At 44.8% G+C, this 25,524-nt stretch overlaps 1 protein-coding gene across 3 annotated transcripts in view; it reads left to right on the top strand.

Annotated features, from left to right (window-relative positions):
- The window catches only part of pcsk5b (proprotein convertase subtilisin/kexin type 5b), a 67,645-nt gene that overhangs the window by 13,864 nt on the left and 28,257 nt on the right, over nucleotides 1-25,524 (top strand). For all 3 annotated transcript variants that reach the window (XM_042320417.1, XM_042320419.1, XM_042320418.1), the window contains exons 3-17: nucleotides 3,065-3,211; nucleotides 6,681-6,824; nucleotides 6,958-7,034; nucleotides 9,454-9,542; nucleotides 9,635-9,807; nucleotides 11,020-11,232; nucleotides 13,812-13,912; nucleotides 15,479-15,582; nucleotides 16,694-16,811; nucleotides 17,919-18,107; nucleotides 18,418-18,554; nucleotides 18,830-18,955; nucleotides 22,742-22,844; nucleotides 23,911-24,104; nucleotides 24,368-24,452. In XM_042320417.1, coding sequence (XP_042176351.1) covers nucleotides 3,065-3,211; nucleotides 6,681-6,824; nucleotides 6,958-7,034; nucleotides 9,454-9,542; nucleotides 9,635-9,807; nucleotides 11,020-11,232; nucleotides 13,812-13,912; nucleotides 15,479-15,582; nucleotides 16,694-16,811; nucleotides 17,919-18,107; nucleotides 18,418-18,554; nucleotides 18,830-18,955; nucleotides 22,742-22,844; nucleotides 23,911-24,104; nucleotides 24,368-24,452 — 2,000 coding nt within the window. The remainder of the gene's footprint in view (nucleotides 1-3,064; nucleotides 3,212-6,680; nucleotides 6,825-6,957; nucleotides 7,035-9,453; nucleotides 9,543-9,634; nucleotides 9,808-11,019; nucleotides 11,233-13,811; nucleotides 13,913-15,478; nucleotides 15,583-16,693; nucleotides 16,812-17,918; nucleotides 18,108-18,417; nucleotides 18,555-18,829; nucleotides 18,956-22,741; nucleotides 22,845-23,910; nucleotides 24,105-24,367; nucleotides 24,453-25,524) is intronic.

Here is a 25,524-nt window from a genome sequence, read left to right as displayed (position 1 = left end):
GATCATTGCCATCCATCATTGTTACAAATGTTTTATTTTTTGACTTAATTACATTCTGGCTTATGAAATCTTTCTCCCTCAGTCCCCCCCACCCCTTCTTTCTGCCTGTTTTTCTCATTCTATCCCCCCTTTTATAACACCCTTTTCTCTCCTCTATCTCTCAATCACACTCTCTCTCTTTCTGCCAGTGTTTTTCCTGTGTCCATCCCTCATCTCTTTTCCCTCCTCTGCTCTCTGGAGAAACTGACAGATTGTTTTAGTAGGTCGTACTTCACTCTGATAGGATTTTTTTCTTTCACTCCCTCTTTCTTTTTAGCTTTGTATGAATGTTAATGTCGATCACCTCGTCTCTGGTTTGTTATTGTTTTACCTCAATGATTTGGCTACCTTGGGTAAAAGTGAAAGGCAGCAGTCGTTACAAAAATAATCCTACCCAACATTCCCAAATTTCTGAGATGAGCTTACCAAGGAATTCCTTGAAATGAATCCATTAGGTTTGAGATATTGATTGTGACCTGAGAAATTTGTATGCGTGTTCACATAGTGGGGGCAAAAAAGTATTTAGTCAGCCACCAATTGTACAAGTTCTCCCACTTAAAAAGATGAGGCCTGTAATTTTCATCATCGGTACACTTCAACTATGACAGACAAAATTAGAAAAAAAATCCAGAAAATCACATTGTAGGATTTTTAATGAATTTATTTGCAAATTATGGTGGAAAATAAGTATTTGGTCACCTACAAACAAACAAGATATCTGGCTCTCACAGACCTGTAACTTCTTTTTTAAGAGGCTCCTCTGTCCTCCACTCGTTACCTGTATTAATGGCACCTGTTTGAACTTGTTATCAGTATAAAAGACACCTGTCCACAACCTCAAACAGTCACACTCCAAACTCCACTATGGCCAAGACCAAAGAGCTGTCAAAGGACACCAGAAACAAAATTGTAGACCTGCACCAGGCTGGGAAGACAGAATCTGCAATAGGTAAGCAGCTTGGTTTGAAGAAATCAACTGTGGGAGCAATTATTAGGAAATGGAGGACATACAAGACCACTGATAATCTCCCTCAATCTGCGGCTCCACGCAAGATCTCACCCGTGGGGTCAAAATGATTACAAGAACGGTGAGCAAAAATCCCAGAACCACACGGGGGGACCTAGTGAATGACCTGCAGAGAGCTGGAACCAAAGTAACAAAGCCTACTACCTGCCCTCCAGGACACCTACACCACCCGATGTCACAGGAAGGCCATAAAGATCATCAAGGACAACAACCACCCGAGCCACTGCCTGTTCACCCCGCTATTGTCCAGAAGGCGAGGTCAGTACAGATGCATCAAAGCTGGGACCGAGAGACTGAAAAACAGCTTCTATCTCAAGGCCATCAGACTGTTAAACAGCCACCACTAACATTGAGTGGCTGCTGCGAACACACTGACTCAACTCCAGCCACTTTAATAATGGGAATTGATGTAAAATATATCACTAGCCACTTTAAACAAAGCTACTTAATATAATGTTTACATACCCAACATTATTTATCTCATATGTATACGTATATACTGTACTCTATCATCTACTGCATCATTATGTATCACTAGTCATTTTAAACTATGCCACTTTGTTTACATGCTCATCTCATATGTATATACTGTACTCGATACCATCTACTGCATCTTGCCTATGCCGTTCTGTACCATCACTGATTCATATATCTTCATGTACATATTCTTTATCCCTTTACACTTATGTGTATAAGGTAGTAGTTTTGGAATTGTTAGCTAGATTACTCGTTGGTTATTACTGCATTGTCGGAACTAGAAGCACAAGCATTTCGCTACACTCGCACTAACATCTGCTAACCATGTATATGTGACAAATAAAATTTGATTTGACATCAGTAACACACTACGCCGCCAGGGACTCAAATCCTGCAGTGCCAGATGTGTCCCCCTGCTTAAGCCAGTACATGTCCAGGCCCGTCTGAAGTTTGCTAGAGACCATTTGGATGATCCAGAAGAAGATTGGGAGAATGTCATATGGTCAGATGAAACCAAAATAGATATTTTTGGTAAAAACTCAACTCGTCGTGTTTGGAGGACAAAGAATGCTGAGTTGCATCCAAAGAACACCATACCTACTGTGAAGCATGGGGGTGGAAACATCATACTTTGGGGCTGTTTTTCTGCAAAGGGACCAGGACGACTGATCCGTGTAAAGGAAATAATGAATGGGGCCATGTATCGTGAGATTTTGAGTGAAAACCTCCCATCAGCAAGGGCATTGAAGATGAAATGTGGCTGGGTCTTTCAGCATGACAATGATCCCAAACACACCGCCCGGGCAACGAAGGAGTGGCTTCGTAAGAAGCATTTCAAGGTCCTGGAGTGGCCTAGCCAGTCTCCAGATCTCAACCCCATAGAAAATCTTTGGAGGGAGTTGCCCAGCAACAGCCCCAAAACATCACTGCTCTATAGGAGATTTGCATGGAGAAATGGGCCAAAATACCAGCAACAGTGTGTGAAAACCTTGTGAAGACTTACAGAAAACGTTTGACCTCTGTCATTGCCAACAAAGGGTATATAACAAAGTATTGAGAAACTTTTTTGTTATTGACCAAATACTTATTTTTCCACCATAATTTGCAAATTCATTAAATCCTACAATGTGATTTTTCAGGAATTTTTTTTCTCATTTTGTCTGTCATAGTTGAAGTGTACCTATGATTGAATATTACAGGCCTCATCTTTTTAAGTGGGAGAACTTGCACAATTGGTGGTTGACTAAATACATTTTTGCCCCACTGTAAAAAAAAAAAAAATTTGGTCAGTGTTTTATTTTGTGTACTTATCCACAAACATTCTTCCATTGGGCAAGTTAGTTTTTCATGACCTGGTGCCCCGGGTGGGTGGAGATTCCACCACCTACTTAAAACTAACTCACCCATTGTCCACTCTGAACATGCTTGCCCAACAACACTGCGTATTCATGTTCAAACATTGGATATGTTTTGATGCTTTTTTTCTTTCTTCACTTTGCAATGGCGTGGCCTCTGCTATAGGTGGAGTGGATTCAGCAGCAGGTGGTAAAAAGGCGGATCAAGAGGGATTACAAGGCGGCCCCTCCCGCCCTCACCAGCCCCTCCCAGACCAGCCCCGCCCAGTCCATATTCTTCAATGACGCCAAGTGGAGCAGTATGTGGTACATAGTAAGTATGCAGACCACACCCTAGCTCTCAGGGTCAAGGGTCACCAGACCTACTTAATGGAGGTCTCCATATATGGGGCAGGGCAGTGTGCATGCACCTTGGTTGTAGTGTGCCTAAGAGTGTTGTGCCTCAAAGGCAAATGTCTAGATGACTTTTCAAACATCCTCCTGAGATTTCAAATGACATTGAGAGGAATGTATATTGCTAAATATATAGTGCCTAGAATTTAAAAAGATATTGCCTGATATTATTAATTCTAATCAGAAAGCTTTTTTACATGGACAATACATTGGAGATAATATAAGACAAGTACTGGAAACAAAAACACTATGAAAAATCTGGGAAACCAGGCCTGCTATTCATTGCTGGCTTTTGATAAAGTAGGACTGGAGTTTTTATATATAAATGCCTGGAACATTTCAATTTTGAAGAATCTCATAAAACGGGTTAAAGTCGTGTATAGTAACCCTAAGTGTAAAATAGTAAGTAATGGCTACTTCTCAAAGTATTGAACTGTCAAGAGGAGTAAAACAAGGTTGTCCACTATCAGCACATCTATTTATTATGGCCATCGAATTGTTAGCTATTCAAATCAGATCCAACAATAATAACAATAAGGGCTTAAAAAGAAAGGTGTTGTACGCTGATTACTGTTTTCTATTTAAATCCACAATTTGGATCCCTCCACAGCCTCAGAGGATCACAGCCTCTCGGATCTATCTACTTTAACTAACCTCTCTGGATTACAACCAAATTATAAGTGTACAATATTGGATCACTAAAAAAAAACTTTTACATTACCATGTAGTTTACCAATAAAATGGTGTGATGTGGATTTACTCGGTATACGTATCCATAAATAAATAAATGCTCTCCAATAATGTTAATAAAGTTACCAAAAATGGACAAGATTGTGTTACCATGGAAATGAAAATACCTGTCTATTTGAGGAAAAAAATCACCCTGATTAACTCTTGAGTCATGTCCCAGTTTACCTATATGCTTATGGATTTGCCTATAGTCGTGACCAAAAGTTTTGAGAATGACAAATATTAATTTCCACAAAGTTTGCTGCTTCAGTGTCTAGATATTTTTGTCAGATGTTACTATGGAATACTGAAGTATAATATCATAAGTGTTAAAGGCTTATATTGACAATTACATGAAGTTGATGCAGAGAGTCAACACTAGCAGTTTTGACCCTTCTTTTTCAAGACCTCTGCAATCCGCCCTGGCATGCTGTCAATTAACTTCTGGGCCACATCCTGACTGATGGCAGCCCATTCTTGCATAATCAATGCTTGGAGTTTGTCAAATTTTGTTTGTCCACCCGCCTCTTGAGGATTGAGGTACTAAATGGGATTAAGGTCTGGGGAGTTGGCCATGGACCCAAAATATCAATGTTTTGTTCCTCGAGCCACTTAGCTATCAGCATGCTCCATCATGCTGGAAAAGGCATTGTTTGTCACCAAACTGTTCCTGGATGGTTGGGAGCAGTTGCTCTCGGAGATTGTGTTGTATGTAAAGAACATATTCTTTATTCATGGCTGTGTTCTTAGGCAAAATTGTGAGTGAGCCCGCTCTACCACATGGAAATGGCCAAATTCTAATGGTAGCACTCACCTTGTCTTCTCCTGACCAAGCTTTTTTCCGGATGCCCCAAACAATCAGAAAGGGGATTCATCAGAGAACATGACTTTACCCCAGTCCTCAGCAGTCCAATCCCTGTACCTTTTGCAAAATATCAGTCTGTCCTTGATGTTTTTCCTGGAGAGAAGTGGCTTCTTTGCTGCCCTTCTTGACACCAGGCCATCCTCAAAGTCTTTGCCTCACTGTGCGTGCAGATGCACTCACACCTGCCTGCTGCCATTCCTGAGCAAGCTCTGTACTGGTGGTGCCCCAATCCCACAGCTGAATCAACTTTAGGAGACAGTCCTGGTGCTTTCTGGACTTTCTTGGGTGCCCTGAAGCCTTCTTCACAACAATTGAACCGCTCTCCTTGAACTTCTTGATGATCCGATAAATGGTTGATTTAGGTGCAATCTTACTGGCAGCAATATCCTTGCCTGTGAAGCCCTTTTTGTGCAAAGCAATGATGACGGCACGTGTTTCCTTGCAGGTAACCATGGTTGACAGAGGAAGAACAATGATTTCAAGCACCACCCCCGCCCCCCTTTGAAGCTTCCAGTCTGTTATTCGACTCAATCAGCATGACAGTGATCTCCAGCCTTGTCCTCGCCTGTGTAGGCAGAGTAGCAAAGAAAAAGCCATATCTCAGACTAGCCAATAAAATATGAAGATGGGCAAAAGAACACAGACACTGGACAGAGGAACTCTGCCTTCAAGGCCAGCATCCAGGAGTCGCCTTTTCACTGATGACGTTGAGACTGGTGTTTTGCAGGGACTACTTAATGAAGCTGCCAGTTGAGGACTTGAGGCGTCTGTTTCTCAAACTAGACACTCTAATTTACTTGTCCTCTTGCTCAGTTGTGCACCGGGGCCTCCCAATCCTTTCTATTCTGGTTAGAGCCAGTTTGCTCCGTTCTGTAAAGGGAGTGGTACAGTGTTGTATGAGATCTTCAGTTTTACTGGACAAAAATGTGCTTTTATTTCAAAAACAAGAATTTCTAAGTGACCCCAAACTTTTGAACTGTAGTGTATATATGCAAAGAAAACTATCTGCAATATTTAAGCTGATCTGACATTGAGAGGATTTTAAATGCCCACAGCAGTGTCAAATGACTCCGTTCAGACTGCACGAGATATGTAGCTCTACACCGAAAGAATACTACACTCGCTTGTGGCCGCTAGTCACATCCACATACAAATCATTACTCCCCTTCCATTTTGTGTGTGAGTGTGCTATTTGTAAGCTCTCTGGTCTTTTGCTCTTCTTCTGGGTTCTGTCAATGGTTAACTTGGCATTGATAACACCAATACTTTGACCTTAGTTCTTATCAGTCCAGTGTTTTTGGACAGAGGATAGAGCTTGGACTTTGAATATTTATGACAATCATGAGTGTTTACTGTTTTAGGCAGTACTTGTTTAGTACTTTTTGTCCATGTTCATTGGCATTTGTTAACCTGGGCATTAGCCTACAACTGACTTTCTCCTGCCATCTTTGGACCTGCTTGACAGCTGTTCAAATGTGTTGTTTATTTTCTCATTGGGCTATTCACTGATGATCTAGAATGATTTGATCGGTTAAAGCAAGAACCCCACTTCATATCTTTCACCAACCCAGACATGACAGATCAGTGATTACTTTAAGGAACGAGGGTGGAAAGCTGCATTTGAAAAGTACTCAAGCAGGGCCTATATCTATGTGATCACACTTTTGCCACAACACAGATGTCTCACTGTTCCAGAACTGTAATTACCACTTAAGTGGGTTGCTAGTTTTATTTCAGCACTATTCCAGTGACGTGTGTGTGTGTGTGTGTGTGTGTGTGCGCGTGTGTGTGCCAGCACTGCAACGATGACATCCATAACTGCCAGTCGGACATGAACATAGTGGGGGCATGGAAGAGGGGCTACACAGGGAAGGACGTGGTGATCACCATCCTAGACGACGGCATCGAGAGGAACCACCCCGACCTCATTCAGAACTACGTGAGTGTGGGTGCGTTTTGGAATGGGGTATGTGTGTTGTAGTAGGAGTGTGTGTGGCGTGTTCAGCCATTGGAGGATTTATGCTGCTCGGCCATAAGACCATGATGGTGAAGGCTTTTCCCTCTGTTTCCAGGACAACCAGGCCAGTTATGATGTCAACGGGAACGACATGGACCCCATGCCCCGTTATGATGCCAGCAACGAGAATAAGTAAGATACCAGGTCACAGCATCACGTGTGTGTGTGTGTGTGTGTGTGGCTCTTCTCTGCCTGGGAGCCCTGTGTCCTGTGCCAGTTTGGCTGTCAGTAGTTTTGGACGTTCTAGCCCAAATGCCTTGGCAAACGCTCAGTACTCTGTGGTAGTTTGTTTTCTTAAAGAGACAGGAGGTTAACTAGCCCATTGCTTTAGACGGCTCATGGTCTGCTCTCTCCCTCGCTCTCTCACTTTGCCCTTCCCTCTCTCTTTTTCTCTCTCTCTTTCCACCTCTCCCTCTGAGCGGGGCTCGTTGACAAGTCTGTCACAATAATGGCTACGTTCCAATGTCCATACTAGCATACTGCTTAGAATGCATGGCCCAACTCATTACTTTATTCTAGGGAGTATGCTGCTAGCGAGGCTATTGGAACACAGCCATTAGTGTGTTTTTGCTAGCTACCTAAAGCCTACACGCATTTTCAGACAGACTTGTATCTTTCCATCGTCCCAACTTGTCTTGGAGGACATATTCTAAGTGATCATATAAACATTGAGGGAACACCATTTATGATAGGTTCTATGAAAGCTTCCCCACACTGATACACTTGCTATGTACCTATTCAATACATTTGGTTAGAGACGAGTGTGGTGGTAGGTGATTCAATTTCTCGGCTCTAGCTTTATGACATGGTACTGATTTTAAGCGGGAGGACTTGCCACTTCTGATCCAGACCAAACAAAGACACCAGAATGGTTTGTATACACTCCCCTCTACCGACTCAGTCCCTCTCTCTAAACCAGCAGTTTCTTAGCTGTTCAAAGTAAACAGACAATAACCTTGCATCCACTGTGTTTTTGTTACCTATTCTGAGTGTGTGTGTTTCTAGAGGAGAACAAGCTGTTCTTTCTGCTTATGAGGAACACATCTGCTGGTGAATTTGGCCATTTCCATGTGGTAGAATCTCTGCTATAATGTAAAACTCCACTTCCATGAGCTAAACAAAGGATTGACCTCCAGGATTGATCCAGACAGTGTGTTATTCACATCGCCCTTTATTCATCGCACAGATGGTTTGGTTCAGACTGACTTGGAGCAGGCATGGCATGGAGATGGGCTGAGAGCAGACAACACAAACAACACACACATATGTAGAGGAGACTCAGGAAGACTATGGCACTGTGTGAAGCCAAACAGGACTGAAGGATTTGAATGTTGGCTCAACAAACTGTCCATAAGGCTGCCATACGTGTAGAGGTTTCAGCCAGGTGATGGAATACACTACAGTAGAACCTTTAGGCTAGCGAGGGCGTGTGTGTGTGTTTGTGCATGGAATTCTGTGTGCGCACCCTGCCTGCCAATGTGTAGATGCTGGGTTGCCATGACAGCGGTCAGCGGTGACTCTTGGCCGCTTGTTCCAGATGTTCTCGGCAGGAGGGCTGGTCGTGCCGAGCGCGAGAATGTCTTTGCCTCTTCCTCCTCTCCTAAAACCCACTCTTGTTTGTTTGCGCTCATCACTAACCGGGCCACTCGTTGACGCGGCTACAGTCTGGCAGAATGTTGCCCTTGCTTGTTGAGGGCTCGGAAACATACAAATCGTTGTCTCTTTCACATTGTGAAAATATTTGAGGGCTGTATGTATCCCAGTGCAGCTGCTGCTGCCTCTGAATCCAGGGTCACGTCATTGGGCACCAAAAGGAAGAAGCCGTTTTAAATTGCGTGGCCTTATGAACAAGACCCAGCCCCTGCTACTGGCCATGTGTCGACCTGTTCCTCCAGCCCATAGCTTGAACTAAGTCTTACTCCACTCGCTTCTCCCCACTTCTTTTTCTTAAATATGCATGTTGTCAGATGGTATACCGACTGTTTGTGCTTCAGTTTTTATTAATTGTTTTTATATATTTTTTTTACCCCTTTTTCTCTCCAATTTTCACGGGATCAAATTGGTAGTTAGTCTTGTCTCATCGCTGCAACTCCCGTACGGACTCAGGAGAGGCGACGGTCAAGAGCCGTGCGTCCTCCGAAACACAACCCAACCAAGCCGCACTGCTTCCTGACACAATTCCCGCTTAACCCGGAAGCCAGCCGCATCAATGTGTTGGAGGAAACACCATGCACCTGGCGACCGTGTCAGCGTGCACTGCGCCCGGTCTGCAACAGGAGTCTTTAGAGCGCAATGGGACAAGGACATTCCTGCTGGACAAACCCTCTCCTAACCCGGACGATGCTGGGCCAATAGTGCACCAGCGGCCGGCTGTGACAGAGCCTGGACTCTAACCAGGATCTCTAGTGGCACAGCTGGTACTGAGATGCAGTGCCTTTGACCACTGCGCTACTCGGGAGGCCCCAGTAAATCTGTTTACATATTTGTGAGTTTGTTAATGTGCGTGTGTGAGAGATTTTAAATGTGTGTCTGTGTGTCCCTCCCTCTTTAGGCATGGAACTCGCTGTGCTGGGGAAGTGGCTGCATCTGCTAACAACTCCCATTGCACTGTGGGAATCGCCTACAACGCACGGATAGGGGGTGAGTGTGTGTTTCAAGGTTATTTTAAATCTTATTCAACAGTGGTGAGTGTGTGAGGGCTTGGGTGTGTGTTCACTCTGTGTGTCTCTCAGGGGTGCGGATGCTTGACGGCGACGTGACGGACATGGTTGAGGCCAAGTCTCTGAGTCTGCAGCCGCAGCATATTGACATCTACAGTGCCAGCTGGGGTCCCGATGACGACGGCAAGACTGTGGATGGCCCCGCCTCTCTGGCCAGGCAAGCCTTCGAGAACGGTATCCGCATGGTGCGTCTCGCGCGCACACACTGTACGTTGTGTACACACACACACACTCACACCAGCGGCCAGTGTTATCAATGCTTCCTTCAAGACATTTGGATTAAAGAGCTGTGTCTAATTAGCATATTCATGCATGGTATCCATATTCATAAGTATGTTGTGGAGATGGCTCAAAGGAGGAGCTAAGCCTAGGGTTAAGTGGAGGGGAGTGGTGTTCACAAAGTCCACTTGTGGTGATGTCAGAACACCCTCTCCTTGCTGCTGACATTTTGATTGTGGAGTAAATAAAACAATCATTAGAGTTTGGTGGTCGGTTACGTACATCTCTGTTTGGCATCAAAGCTGCAGAGGTCTATTGGGCTATTATGACGTGTGTGTGTGGACATATTTTCCTATACTTGAGTACCAGAAGTCCTCACAAGAATAGTAAATTCAGAGAAGTAAGAATATTTTTGCCAGTCCTCATTTTAGGGAAAATAGACTTGAATGGGAATCACTTGTTGGTCCCCAAAAAGTCCTCAAGTATAGTAAGACATAGCTGTGTGTGTGTGACCTGTTTCTTGGGCAAATGTTCTGTTTTTTTGTCTCTTTCCTGCCTCCCTCTTTTCTTTAAGAAGTCACCTCCCTTCCTGCGCTCTCTCCCTCGCCTCCCTTCATAGCTGGTCCAAGCTGTCCGTCAGAGTTTTCTCCCGTCTGGTCCACTCTTCACTCAGAGGGGCTTCTCTCTCTTATCACTGGCTGACAGAGGCCTTTTGAAGTGCTACCCTTCACCTTTTATCCCCTCTGTGTGTGTGTGTGTTTGAGTGATAGTCAGCTCAGAGCGGTAGGCTTCCTCCCGTGTCCCTGCCAATCACACAGATGTTGACTTTTTTTAGGATCCCCATTAGCTGACGCCAATGGCGACAGCTTGTCTTACTTGTGTCCGACACGTAACGAGAAAGACGTTACAGACAAATACTTTTTACATCCATTAACGTGTGTTATCAGTTAGTTACATTTATCAGTTACACATACATGTCAGTACATAGACACAACAAGTAGGTTACATAAGAGAAACACTCAAAGAAATGGAACACAGCATTTTAGAATTCCCCCTCCACTGCTGCGTTCACTTGCTATTACCATTTCAGCATTCAGGTGGAGGGAGAACTTTCTTTGTTGCCGGGCGCAGGAAGTCCCACCTCTGATCTAATTTATATTGATTTGATTTCCTGCCAGGGAAGGAAGGGGCGCGGCTCCATCTTTGTGTGGGCGTCAGGGAACGGCGGGCGGAGCCGGGACCACTGCTCCTGTGATGGCTACACCAACAGCATCTACACCATCTCCATCTCCAGCACCGCTGAGAGTGGACGCAAGCCCTGGTACTTGGAGGAGTGCTCCTCCACCCTCACCACCACCTACAGCAGCGGAGAAAACTATGACCGGAAGATAGTAAGTCTGTCTCTGAGGGGGCGGGATAAAGTGTATGTGGATGTTCCTCCACTCTTACCACAACATGCAACAGCAGAGTGAGGACAGAACTAGTGTGTGTGAGCGAGAATGTGCACTAGTGTGCTAATGCCGCTATGTGGTGTTATTTAGGCCGACTAGATGGCATACTAACATGTAACTAATTCCTGAGCTGGCAAAGCCAGAAACAGGCTTTAGTTGTAAAGCCTGTGACCTTTGAACCCAAGGCTGGGTGATAGAGGTCAGCGTGTTGGTCAAGCTGTGTCCTGGGATGACCCCCTGGCCCAGGGTGCATTGGGACAGACAGTCGGACAGACAGTGACAGTTGGCCCTTTTGTCCCAGCTTGTCTGGCAGTGTCTTGTCACATTCCCCATAGAGGGTCAGAAGACTAAGCAGGGGGAGACTAAGATCCAGCCAGGCCTACGCTGCCATATAGACTCACACAGAACCATGACCCGTACTCAACACGTACAGTCACATGCATGCGCACACACAACCAAAACCACCCATTCAATCTAACCATACCAGGAGGCCCCTCAAGTCCCAGACCCACTCCAGGGCCCGTATTCATTAAGCATCTCAGAGTAGGAGTGCGGATCTAGGATCCGGTCCCCCACTGTGCATATACCGTGCCTTCAGTAAGTATCCATACCCCTTGACTTATTACACTTTTTGGTTATGGTACAGCCTGAATTCAACATTGATTTAAATAGGTTTTTACACACAATACCCCGTAATGATTTTTTTTTCTAATTTATTGAAAATGAATTATCTCATTTACATAAGTATTCACATCCCTGAGTCAATACTTTGTAGAAGCACCTTTGGCAGTGACTATAGCTGTGAATCTTTCTGGATAACTCTAAGAGCTTTCCACAACTGGATTGTGCAACATCTACCCATTTATTCTTTTCAAAATTCATCAAGCTCAAATTATTTGTTTATCATTGCTAGACAGCCGTTTTCAGGTTTTGCCATATATTTTTAAGTAGATTGAAGTCAAAACTATAACTTGGCCACTTGGGAACATTCAATGTTTTCTTGGTAAGCAACTCTAGTGGAGATTTGGCCTTGTGTTTTAGGTTATTGACCTCCTGAAAGATTAATTAATCTCCCAGTGTTTGGTGGAAAGCAGACTGAACCAGGTTTTCCTCTAGGGTTTTGCCTGGGCTCAGCGCCATGCCATAAAAATACAAAATTATCCTGAAAAGCTCTCCAGTCCTTAATGATCACAAGCATACCCATAACATTATGCAGCCACCACTATGCTTGAAAATATGGGGAGTGTTCATTGGCTTTGCCCCAAACATAATTTATGTCCTAAATACAAAGTGTTAACTTTATTTTGCCACGTTTTAGAATATTTGTATTCTGTACAGGCTTCCTCCTTTTCACTCTTGTCAATTAGGTTAGTATTGTGGAGTAACTACAATGTTGATCCAATCTCAGTTTTCTATCATAGAGTTTAATGACTAACTGTTAGTCACCGTTGGCCTCATGTTGAAATCCCTGAGTGGTTTTCTCCGGCAACTGAGTTAGTTAGGAAGAACGCCTGTGTCTTTGTAATGATTAGGTGTATTGATACACCATCCCAAGTTTAACTTCACCACGCTCAAAGGGATATTCAATATCTTAATTTTTAAAAATGTTTTAAACCATCTACAAATAGGTTCCCTTTGCGAGGTCTTGGAAAACTTCCCTGGTCTTTGGTTGAATCTGTGTTTGATATTCACTGCTCGACCTTAGATAATTGAATGTGTGGGGTACCGAGATGATGTAGTCATTCAAATAAGTCCATGCGAATCATTATGACTTGATAAGCAGATGTTTACTCCTGAACTTATTTAGGCTTTCCATAACAAAGGGTTTGAATACTTATTGACTGAAAACATTTCAGCTTCTCATTTTTTTACAGTTTTGAAAAACATAATTCCGCTTTGACATTATGGGGTATTGTGTGTACTGGGCCAGTGACCCAAAAAATCTAAATGTAATCCATTTTGAATTCAGGCTGTAACACAAAGTCGAGGGGTGTATACTTTCTGAAGACAATGTATACAACTAACTGCCAAAATAAAGGAAACACAAATGAGCGATACAACGTATATTGAAAGCAGGTGCTTCTACACCGGTGTTGTTCCTGAGTTAATTAAGCAATTATTATGTATAAAAATGCCCAGTTGCCCGCAATTGTGGCCTATCCAGCTCTACAGTGACCTGTCAGTCAGCCAGGGATCCCTTTTGGATGATGGCTTTTATTTTGACTGACTGGATTTGGCACACAGCTTTTCTCTCCTGTCATTGAGGGACTAACCGAAGTCCTGCAATGGGAATATATATATATATATTTATTATTATTGTTTTTTCCAATCCCTTTGGTCCGCTTGGTTAGGAAATTATTTCCTAGGTACCATTGGGAACAGCAGGTTTGTGTGTGCGTGTCAATTCTAGCAGGTTAGAGTATCAAAGATGGAATCTATGCAGTCTCTGGTGTGCCTCAAACTCACCCTGATCCACAGGATTTAACCCCCCTCCTTTCCATCCTTCCCTCCCTCTGTAGATCACTACAGATCTGCGTCAACGCTGCACCGACAGCCACACAGGGACCTCAGCCTCTGCTCCTATGGCAGCTGGGATCATCGCGCTGGCCCTGGAGGCTAAGTAAGCTCCTTAACCTTAATGCAGGGATTCACACGACTGCAGTTAGTCAGTTTACTCAGCCAGTCAATCACATCGCTTTCCTGCATTATCACAGTCACACTGTTCTCTTTCTCCTGACTGTTTGCCTTTCTTCACTTTCTCTTTCTGTCCTCTGCTGCCCCCCGCCTTTTACTTACACACAAACTTCTCTTTGAGCACTGCTGATGGTATCAGTGGTTATCTGGTGAATGAAAGAGGAGTTGACTTTGATAAACATACCCGAGAGGAGCTGGGGCTGCCAGCAGGCCTGCTCTGTCATTTGAAATCCAGCCTATCTTTCCTCCCTCTGCCTCAGATTACGCCTGTATGTTTATACCATAATTACACTTCAGTCAGAACACCAGAGGAGACGTTCTGCTCACTGAGGAATTCAGCTGGGTTTGATGTCGAGTCTTTTGGGACCGAACGAGCTGTTGAAACAGTTTGTGTGTGTGCGCACTCTGGCAGCGTTCAAATGATGTTAGGATGCCTGTGCCATGGCCTAGTTAGGGCACCACGGCAATGATGATGAAACATTTCTAGAACTTGAATTATGGATGGAGTTGTGGAGTTAAACTATTGGTTTTGTTTGTCAATTAATCTGTTTTTATGGATAGGTATTGGAGTTGGGACTCCCCTGCTTTCCCCCTCCAGAGAAGACCTCTCTCTGTCCTTATGGAATTGACATGGCTAGCTAGTTAGTGGTGCACGCTGGTAGCGTTTCAATTGGTGATGTTACTCGCTCTGAGTAGTTGTATCCCTTGCTCTGCAAAGGCCATGGCTTTTGTGGATCAATGGGTGATGAAGCTTTGAGGGTGACTGTTGTCGATGTGTTCAGAGGGTCCCTGGTTCGAGCCCAGGTTGGGGTAAAGAGTGGGAAGGAAGCAACACTGTTACACTATTACTGGCGCCCAGGCTAACAACTTCTGGTTTTCACTTGAATTCGTTTAAAAAAAAAAAAACTTTCAACAGAGTGAGTGTTGGACAGTGAGCGTAATGGCAGACGTCCGGACAGATGACTTCTGGGAAGGGAAACACATCCACATACTGTCCCACTAGTGTTCAAGAGTTTGTTGGCGTTGGGTAGTTGTGAAGGTTTTCCCCATTCCACAAAAGATATATCCATGCAGAGTAGTACTTTTCTAGAATGTTCCGGAATGCTGTGCCCAGAGGATGAAGGAGAAATGAGACGGAGAGAAAAAAATGAAGCATCTGGTCGGCATATGAGGGGATTCCCAGGAAACTTGGTGACCCACATATTTATTTTATTTTTTGTGTGTTTTTGCATCAAAGGACACATGGCTACCATCTTGTAATGGTTTTACGTGAGATCAGACAGGGGAGGGAGATAGATGGACATATCTGCTATATTTCGCCCTCTTCTCCCCTCTCTCGCATTCTTTTTCTCACACACACACATCCATTCACCTTTTTAAATGTGTGTACACACACACACACACACACACACACACACACACACACACACTGTGAAGTCTGTATATTTGGTCACCAATGTGTGTCTGTGGTGTTTTGTGATTTATCCCCCAGTCCTCTGTTGTCGTGGAGGGATGTTCAGCACATCATCGTCAAGACATCTCGAGCCGGCCACCTCAATGCCCCTGACTGGAAGACCAATGCCGCTGGATACAACGGTGCTTAACACTGCTTGCCTCCTCTCCTCCCTTCAGCTCAGCTCCTCTCCTCCCTTCAGCTCAGCTCCTCTCCTCCCTTCAGCTCAGCTCCTCTCCTCCCTTCAGCTCAGCTCCTCTCCTCCCTTCAGCTCAGCTCCTCTCCTCCCTTCAGCTCAGCTCCTCTCCTCCCTTCAGCTCAGCTCCTCTCCCTCCCTTCAGCTCCTCTCTCTCCCTTCAGCTTCTCCTCCCTTCAGCTCCTCTCTTTCTTTCATACCCCTGACTGTCCTAGTCGCTCACCATAAAACATCCCACCGCCTGCCAACTACCTGTCAGGCATTCCATGTGGTGTACTTTGTTTCATACGTGTGTGTGTGTGTGTGTGTGAGAGAGAGAGAGAGAGAGAGAGAGAGAGAGAGAGTGATATTTGTGTGTTTGTAGTATGTGAATTGAGGGTCAGCCAGGCTGCAGTCCCAGTCTGTCTGGAGTTTTTCCAAGTGGCTGTTTCAAAGAGCAATGGGAAATTGAGAGAGAAGGGGGGGTATGTCACCCAGAGGGAAATGGAGAGGTTTAGAGAAAGGGTGACAGCGTAATGAAAGAGCGGGTGAGGAAACAATATTTGATTGGCTGTGTTGATTGGGTTGACATTGATGTGATACTGTTTTTAATTGGTTGTTCTATGACATCAATAACTATAGACTCAGAGCCATATACAGTGACCATAGAACATAGCACAATTTTAATTTGACATTTTTTATTTTGTTTCAAATGAGTTTTTTTTTTTTAAAGAAGTAAAAAGTAAAAGTATCCACTCCTGTGTCAACTAGAATCCTATACTCTTTATCCATTCCTCTGGTTGGAATTACTCAAGCTCTGTCATAGGAAAGTCGGTGGATACTTATAGAATTATAACATTTCAAGCTGTTACACATGTTAACTGTCTAGATTTTTTGGGGGGTGGGATGTTGTTTACATCTGAATTCAATAACAACCCAGGTTGGAAGGCAACACATTTGTGGTAATTGTGGCGGATCCTTCTTACAGACACTGTATAGATATGTATATGGGTCGGTGTATGTATTGACTTGATGTTTTGAACGGTTCGGATTGCCTGATGAGTGGGCGTGTCTTGCAGTCAGCCACCTGTATGGCTTTGGTCTGATGGACGCGGAGGCTATGGTAAAGGAGGCGGAGCGATGGAAGCAGGTCCCCGCCCAGCACATCTGTGTGGAGAGTGCCGACCGCCAGATCAGGTACTACACAACCAACGACTCCCTAGTTTTCCTGTCCTTACCCAATCAACCAACCAATCAAATGTGACGTGATCTGTTCAAAGCTATTGACAAATACATTACAACACTATATTAAACAACAACCAAGGGTAGTGTTCATCAGGGCAAAAAGTTGTTTCACTCCGTTTTGGAGAATATTTTCCCATTTCGTGCCTACTGACTCTCTCCCGGGGTGTGTTTTTGTCCAGAGGTTTTCATGCACCTACATGTATGGGATTGTGCAAGCTCCTGCACACTGAGGGGAGCCAGCCAAGCATTAGCTCTGGAGGGTCTAACGCACACGCGCGCACACACACATCCCAGATGACTTACAGGCCCTTTCAATTTGATCTGCTTGTTTTTCTTTCTGTGCAGCTGGATGCTTAATCGGGCCCTTGTTGAACACATTGACGAGCCAATCACAGTTTAGTTTACTGGCTTTGAATGGAACCAATTAGCCTCATGCTAGTTCCCCAGTCGATATCCCTATCTATCAGCCCCATGATGGCCGAACGATAGGAATCTTATGGGAAGCATATGTTTGTGTTTTGAGGGAGTGTTTGTAGTATGTGAAGTGAGGCAGCACCGGGTGTGTTTTGGCAACACTGTGATTTTGCTCTGGAGCTGTCCTCCGGACGTCATCTTACAGCCGCTGGGCTCTGCTCTGAGACACCCCTTGGCTGGCCTCTCAATTGCATTTGGTAACGTCTGGGCCTTCTCATCCTTGGAGTATTGGAGAGAACCATGAGATCTGTAGACTGCCAGGGAAGTCGTAATCTGGGTTTGTCTCGTCCTCCCAATGTCCCCCCCCGTCCCAAGCACACTTAAATGCAGATCTACACCTCAAACCACACACGTGCTAGCGTGGATTCTGACATAGTGTTTGGGAGCCAAGCTGTGATATCACTCGTCCTGTCCCCTCTGCTCTCAAAAAACCACGGTTCAGAGTCATCAATAATCCATGATAGCTGGGTAGCACATGGCTTGCCTACTGTGTCTGTGGGTTCCAATTCCTCTCACACGTCAGATTCTGATTGGGTGACTGCTCTGACACTGACACCTGATTTGGTTGCTTCCCTCTGCCTGCAGGACGATCCGCCCGGAGCATGTGGTGCGCTCTGTGTACAAGGCCACCGGCTGCATTGACAACTCCAACCACCATGTCATCTACCTGGAGCACGTGATCGTACGTATCACCATCACACACCCGCGCCGCGGTGACCTGTCAATCAACCTCACGTCCCCCTCAGGAACCAAGTCCCAGCTGCTTGGCAACAGGTGAACCTCCCCTTCAATTCTACTCTACTACGCTCGCTCTTACACTACGCACCAGGGTTTCTTCACTCTTGGCATGAAGGCTTGTGTTCCATCCCTGCACTAACACACTTGTTTCGATGAATCATGAAGCCGTTAAATAGTTTAACCAGATGTGTTGGTACTGGACCGGAATAAAAAGAACCTGCACACCCCTGTGGCTCCCCAGGACCAGGATTGAAGAGCACTGGTCAACATGTTTCTACTACGGAGTCTCTCCAGTTTGTGGTCTGATTGTGGTTGAACTACGTGGTTGACTTGTGGTCTCCTCTAGGTTGTTTGACCACTCCATGGAAGGCTTTAAGAACTGGGAGTTCATGACCACTCACTGCTGGGGGGAGAAAGCGGCCGGGGACTGGATCCTGGAGATCCATGACTCCCCCTCGCAGCTCCGCAGCCAGAAAGTCCCAGGTACAGTAGACTAGAGAAGTAGTACAGTAGACTAGAGAAGTAGTACAGTAGACTAGAGAAGCCCTACAGTAGACTAGAGAAGCCCTGTCTAAAGAAGCGACGGCACCAGTGCAAAATATGCTTAAAGTGAACTATCGCCTTAAGGATACTCACCAACCAGAGTTATATTGTGTAGCAGTAAACCAGTGATGTGTCCTTTACCAGTGATGTGTCATTGTTCACCCTTTCTCTTGTCCGTCTTTGCTGATGCTATGCTGGGCTGCGTAACCCCCCAGGTAAGCTGAAGGAGTGGTCTCTGGTGCTATATGGCACCTCCGTGCACCCGTACTCCTCCCTGCGCAGCGACAAGCCCCGTTCTGCCGAGCCCCCTGCAGACGAAGAATTCACTGAGGAGTACAATGGTGAGTGAGGAATATGACGAAGGAGAGACTAAAGAAAGAGGTGGAGGACAGAATACAGGAGTTCTCTCCCTACCACTCTCTGTTCCTTACCTCTCTGTTTGCTACCTTGTTACAGTGCATTTGGAAAGTATTCAGACCCCTTGACTTTTTCCACATTTTGTTAATTTACAGCCTTATTCTAAAATTGATTAAAACATTTTCCTCATCAATCTACACACATTACCCCATAATGACAAGCAGAAACATGTTTATAAAAATTATCACATTTACATAAGTATTAATACCCTTTACTCAGTACTTTGTTGAAGCACCTTTGGCAGCAATTATAGCCTCAAGTTGTCTTGGGTATGGTGCTACAATCTTGGCACACCTGTATTTGGGGAGTTTCTCCCTTTTTTCTCTACAGGTCCTCTCAAGCTCTGTCAGGTTGGATGGGGTGCGTCGCTGCACAGCTATTTTCAGGTCTTTCCAGAGATGTTCGGGTTCAAGTCCGGGCTCTGGCTGGGACATTCAGAGACTTGTCGCGATGCCACTCCTGCGTTGTCTTGGCTGTGTGCTTAGGGTTGTTGTCCTGTTGGAAGGTGAACCTTCACCCCAGTCTTGAATCCTGAGCGCTCTGAAGCAGGTTTTCATCGAGGATCTCTCTGTACTTTGTTCCGTTTATCTTTGCCTCAATCCTGACTAGTCTCCCAGTCCCTGCTGCTGAAAAACCTCTCCACAGCATGATGCTGCCACCACCATGCTCCAGCGTAGGGATGGTGCCAGGTTTCCTCCAGACGTGATGCTTGGCATTCCGGCCAAAGAGTTCAATCTTGGTTTCATCAGACCAGAGAATCTTGTTTCTCATGGTCTGAGTCTTTAGGTGCCTTTTGGCAAACTCCAAGCTGGCTGTCATGTGCCTTTCTACCAAGGAGTGGCTTTGGTCTGGCCACTCGACCATAAAGGCCTGATTGGTGGAGTGTTGCAGTGATGGTTGTCCGTCTGGAAGATTCTCCCATCTCTACAGAGGGGCTCTGTCAGAGTGACCATCGGGTTCTTGGTCACCTCCCTGAAAAAGGCCCTTCTCCCCCGATTGCTCAGTTTGGCTGGGCAGCCAGCTCTAGGAAGAGTCTGTATTCTAGTCAATGTCATCCTATTAAACTATTGCTGTACTGTATATGTACTATTCTATCCTATGTATTCTACAGATCAAAAAATTATATCCACATACTTTCCAAAATGTCTATACATCCCATCACATAGATACAGTTGAAGTTTACATACACCTTAGCCAAATGCATTTAAACGCTGTTTATCACAATTCCTGACATTTAATCCAAGTAAAAATTCCCTGTTTTAGGTCAGTTAGGATCACCACTTTATTTTAAGAATGTGAAATGTCAGAATAATAGTAGAGAAAATGATTTATTTCATCTTTTATTTCTTTCATCACATTCCCAGTGGGTCAGAAGTTTACATGGACTCAATTAGTGTTTGGTAGCATTGCCTTTAAATTGTTTAACGTGGGTCAAACGTTTCAGGTAACCTTCCACAAGCTTCCCACAATAAGTTGGGTGAAATTTGGCCCACCCCTCCTGACAGAGCTGGTGTAACTGGGTCAGGTTTGTAGGCCTCCCTGCTCGCACATGCTTTTTCAGTTCGGCCCACAAATTTTCTATGGGATTTGTTGTCAGGGCATTGTGATGGCCACTCCAATACCTTGACTTTGTTGTCCTTAAGCCATTTTGCCACAACTTTGGAAGTATGCTTGGGGTCATTGTCCATTTGAAAGACCCATTTGATACCAAGCTTTAACTGATGTCTAGAGATGCTGCTTCAATATATCCACAATTTTCTTGCCTCGTGATGCCATCTATTTTGTGTAGTGGACCAGTCCCTCCTGCAGAAAAGCACCCCCACAACATGATGCTGCCACCCCTGTGCTTCACGGTTGGGATGGTGTTCTTTGGCTTGCAAGCCTCCCCCCTTTTCCTCCAAACATAATGATGGTCATTATGGCCATACAGTTCTATTTTTGTTTCATCAGACCAGAGGATATTTCTCCAAAAAGTACCATCTTTGTCCCCATGTGCAGTTGCGAACCATAGTCTGGCTTTTTTATTGCGGTTTTGGAGCAGTGGCTTCTTCCTTGCTGAGCGACCTTTCAGGTTATGTCGCTATAGAACTCGTTTTACTGTGGATATAGATATTTTTGGACCCGTTTCCTCCAGTGTTTTCACAAGGTTCTTTGATTTGAACTTCGCATCAAAGTATGTTCGTCTCAAGGAGACAGAACGTGTCTCCTTCCTGAGCCGTATGACGGCTGCGTGGTCCCATGGTGATTGTACTTGCATACTATTGTTTGTACAGATGAACGTGGTACTTTCAGGTGTTTGGAAATTGCTCCCAAGGATGAACCAGGCTTGTGGAGGTCTACTTTTTTTTCTGAGGTCTTGGCTGATTTCTTTTGATTTTCCCATGATGTCAACTGAAGAGGCACTGAGTTTGAAGGTAGGTCTTGAAATACATCCACAGTTACACCTCCAATTGACTCAAATTATATCAATTAGCCTATCAGTAGCTTCTAAAGCCATGACATACTTTTTTTCTGGAATTTTCCAAGCTGATTAAAGGCACAGTCAACTTAGTGTATGTAAACTTCTGACCCACTGGAATTGTGATACAGTGAAATAATCTGTCTAAACAATTGTTGGAAGAATTACTTTTGTCATGCAAAAAGTAGATGACCTAACGACTTGCCAAAACTATAGTTTGTTAACAAGACATTTGTGTAGTGGTTGAAAAACAAGTTTTAATCACTCAACCTAAGCGTATGTAAACTTCCGACTTCAACAGATCTCAAACTTCTTCCATTTAAGAATGGATGCCAATGTTCTTGGGACCTTCAATGCTGCAGAATTTGTTTTTTGTTACCCTTCCCCAGATCCGTTTTCTCACACAATTGCGTAACCTATAGAAGTGTTGCGTAATATGGGCTCTCATGACGTGTTTGATTAGATTTTCAAATGACATTTGCATTGATGTCAGAGTGATTAGAGGGACAATAGAGTCTGGATTACCAGGCAGTTAGCAAGTTTGGTAGGCTACTAATGACCATCAGCAGCATCAGAGTTTGGAGAAGCCTAATTACCGTGACTAAATGTTTGTAACGGGGACTGAATACTTTCCGATAGTAACTATAGGAGGCACTGTACAATCTCACACTACCTTGAACCACTTTCCTTTTATAGCTCTAGCTCTCTCCGTAACTTAGTTATCAGCAAAGTCCGTGCTAGTAGGAAAAGAGAAGTACACATTTTCTCTTTTTATTCTCCCCCTTTCTCTACCTCTGTGGGTTTCTCCTGCAGGGTTACAGTGAGCAGGCAGCTGATAGTCATTAGCCAGTGTGATCAGCCACAGCCATAATAGCAGAACATAAACACCCCCAACTTTTTTATGCTTGTTAGACATAACACACTCCTGCCTTCTGCACAATAGGAACACCTTTCACACACTCACTCACTCAAACAGACCTAGCAATAGGAGAATATTACACAAGACACTGAATACTTTCTACTTCTCTAACAATAATGTGATTCGCTGTAGTACACATCAGACACTGCACCATAACATCACACTACATGGTTGTTTCTTCGAAACTTAGAATTATGGGTTGGAATGCCAGTCACCTCCCTTTAGTCGCACCCAGTTTTGTCTCATTCATAAAGTCAACTAACCTCCCCACCTCCTGTAGCAAGGTGTATTACAGTACCCATAATGCTCTGTATAACATATCCTCTTCACCAGGGCTCTGTAACAGTGAGTGCAACGAGAACGGCTGTGAAGGCCCCGGACCTCACCAGTGCAACAACTGCCTCCACTACTTCCTCAAGTTCAAGAACAACACCAGGTTAGAATGTCAGTGTTCTGGCTGCCTAGTCATAGGCTGTGTTTACACAGGCAGCCCAATTCTGATCTTTTCCCCAGTTATTGGCAGAAGATCTGATTGGTCAAAAGACTACAGTGTCAGGGACATTGCACTTCTCTTGTCTCACTCGTTTGCTCTGATTGAAGTCGGTGACCCGACCATTGCCACACGGTGAGAACCATTCTTACGAGGCCATGATCCGTAGAGTAAGGCGTACCATAAACAAACCGTTTTCCAAAACAAACGAATGTGTGTGTGTGAGAGGGGGTGGTTGACCTGTGTGAATGTGTTCAGTGGCGATCTAAGTCCACTGTAATTGCCTATATCTGGTGCACATTACACAGTACACTAATAAACAAGAGGGGTGTGCAGGTGCCTCTGTCTTGTGTTGTAAAACCTTATCATTAGCCATCTTAAGAATACAATGTTTTTCCACTACTTTCAACCCCTGAGTGCTTAATGTAGCTGGAGTGGGGTTTGGGAGGGGTGGATGGATGGATGGATGGATGGATGGTAAGGGGGGGGTACTGACGCTAATGCTCATAATTATATCCCTATGTTTCTCTTTGATGATCTCGTCTAACGGGTGGGGATGTGAGTGTGGTTGGAGGGGGAGGGGGCTCTGACATGGGAGAAGTTTTGGAGCACACGGTTTTACATTTATTAAAAAACTGCGTGAGATCGAAGGGGCAGAGGCGGTTTATGAAGTTGTCTAACAGATGTGCTTTAAAAGAAGGCACCTGTTCACCATACAGAAACGCACAAACACTCCCACGCTTATGCAGTCACAAATCTGATACGCACAGAAACATATGCTGTGTATAATTTTGGGCCATGAGCTTTGTTCGCTCCCTTGGGGGGAGAGGGGTTGTTATTCTAGAATCTAGTGGATTTTGGTTTATCACCTTGTTCAAACAGAGTCAGGGGTCAGAGTGCAAAAATGTAGTCTAGCATTCCGTTTCTTTCCTTTAGCCTGTTCCTGTATGCCGATAACATATTTCTCCTCTCTCTGTCCCATCCTTCTCCCTCTTTCTCCACGCCGCCGCAGGACGTGCGTGTCGGAGTGCCCATCCGGGTTTTTCCGCGACGACAGGAAACGCTGTAAGAAGTGTTCATCTCTGTGTGAGACTTGTGTTGGTAGCCGTAGTGACCAGTGCTCCACCTGCAGACCGGGCTTCCACCTTAACGAAGGCTCCAACAACTGTGTGGCCAGCTGTGTGGACAGCTTTTATCTGGACCACGGCAAGTCACACACACACAAGGAATATTCTAATATGGGCCTTGACTTGCCTTGAAGGCAATTGATTGATTGATTGTCACTGACTGGCTAGAAAACCAACCAATGATCTGGTGTCCCAGGTATGAAACCTTGAGGCACAGATTTGAACCTTCCCTCACCCTTCCCCTCAAACTCTGCCCCTTCTCCCTTACCCACCGCTGACCCCCCAACACTTCCAGTGCCTCTTTGGCCCCTATCTGACTAGACATCTTCTTTTGAGTTACAGATTCCAACATGTGCAGAAGATGCAACGAGAACTGCAAGAAGTGCACCACATCTAATATCTGCACAGAATGCAAACCAGGGATGAGGTAAGCCAAACCCACCAAGCCAAACACTCTCCCTCTGAACCTGTCACCTCTAGCCCCCCCCCCCACACACACACACACACTGCTGGTCTGTAGTAGTAGTTGCATCACTAAACGGTCCAGTGACATTTTCATGTCTCTGGAGTTTGATTATCACCGCCACCAAACACTTAGTGTTTCAAAACATTGGTCTTGAATCCAGCCTGACTTACTCCTGCTAGTTTTCAGTGCTGTCTGAGACAGCGGTGGTAACACGTGCCGTAATCCTTCCGAACGCCTGCAAGACCACAGACAGTCACATTTGTTCACCATTCACAGGAGAGGGAGGACAAAAACCCAAATCCTTTCTGGGAAACAGAGCTAATATAACCCAGGCCAGTTATTTTCAGCTCCGGTCACCACAGAAACCTGTTCTCGCAGGAACTTCTCCGAATGAGGTTTAGAATAGAGGTCTTCTCTGATCCTAAAATTGAGATCCAAACCTAAGTGAAATTCCCATCATACACCAACAGGACCCAGAAAGAAAAAAAAATAGGTGTGTGTGTGTGTGTGTGTGTGTGCTTAATGTAGCTATATACACTGCTTAAAAAAATAAAGGGAACACTAAAATAACACATCCTAGATCTGAATGAATGAAATATTCTTATTAAATACTTTTTTTCTTTACATAGTTGAATGTGCTGACAACATAATCGCACAAATGATCAATGGAAATTAAATTTATCAACCCATGGAGGTCTGGATTTGGAGACACTCAAAATACAAGTGGAAAACCACACTACAGGCTGATCCAACTTTGATGTAATGTCCTTAAAACAAGTCAAAATGAGGCTCAGTAGTGTGTGTGGCCTCCACGTGCCTGTATGACCTCCCTACAACGCCTGGGCATGCTCCTGATGTGGCGGATGGTCTCCTGAGGGATCTCCTCCCAGACCTGGACTAAAGCATACGCCAACTCCTGGACAGTCTGTGGTGCAACGTGGAGTTGGTGGATGGAGCGAGACATGATGTGCTCAATTGGATTCAGGTCTGGGGAATGGGCGGGCCAGTCCATAGCATCAATACCTTCCTCTTG

This window comes from Oncorhynchus tshawytscha, linkage group LG04, assembly GCF_018296145.1.
Source record: "Oncorhynchus tshawytscha isolate Ot180627B linkage group LG04, Otsh_v2.0, whole genome shotgun sequence".
Classification (NCBI taxonomy): domain Eukaryota; kingdom Metazoa; phylum Chordata; class Actinopteri; order Salmoniformes; family Salmonidae; genus Oncorhynchus; species Oncorhynchus tshawytscha.
This window is presented reverse-complemented; position numbering and strand designations above follow the sequence as displayed.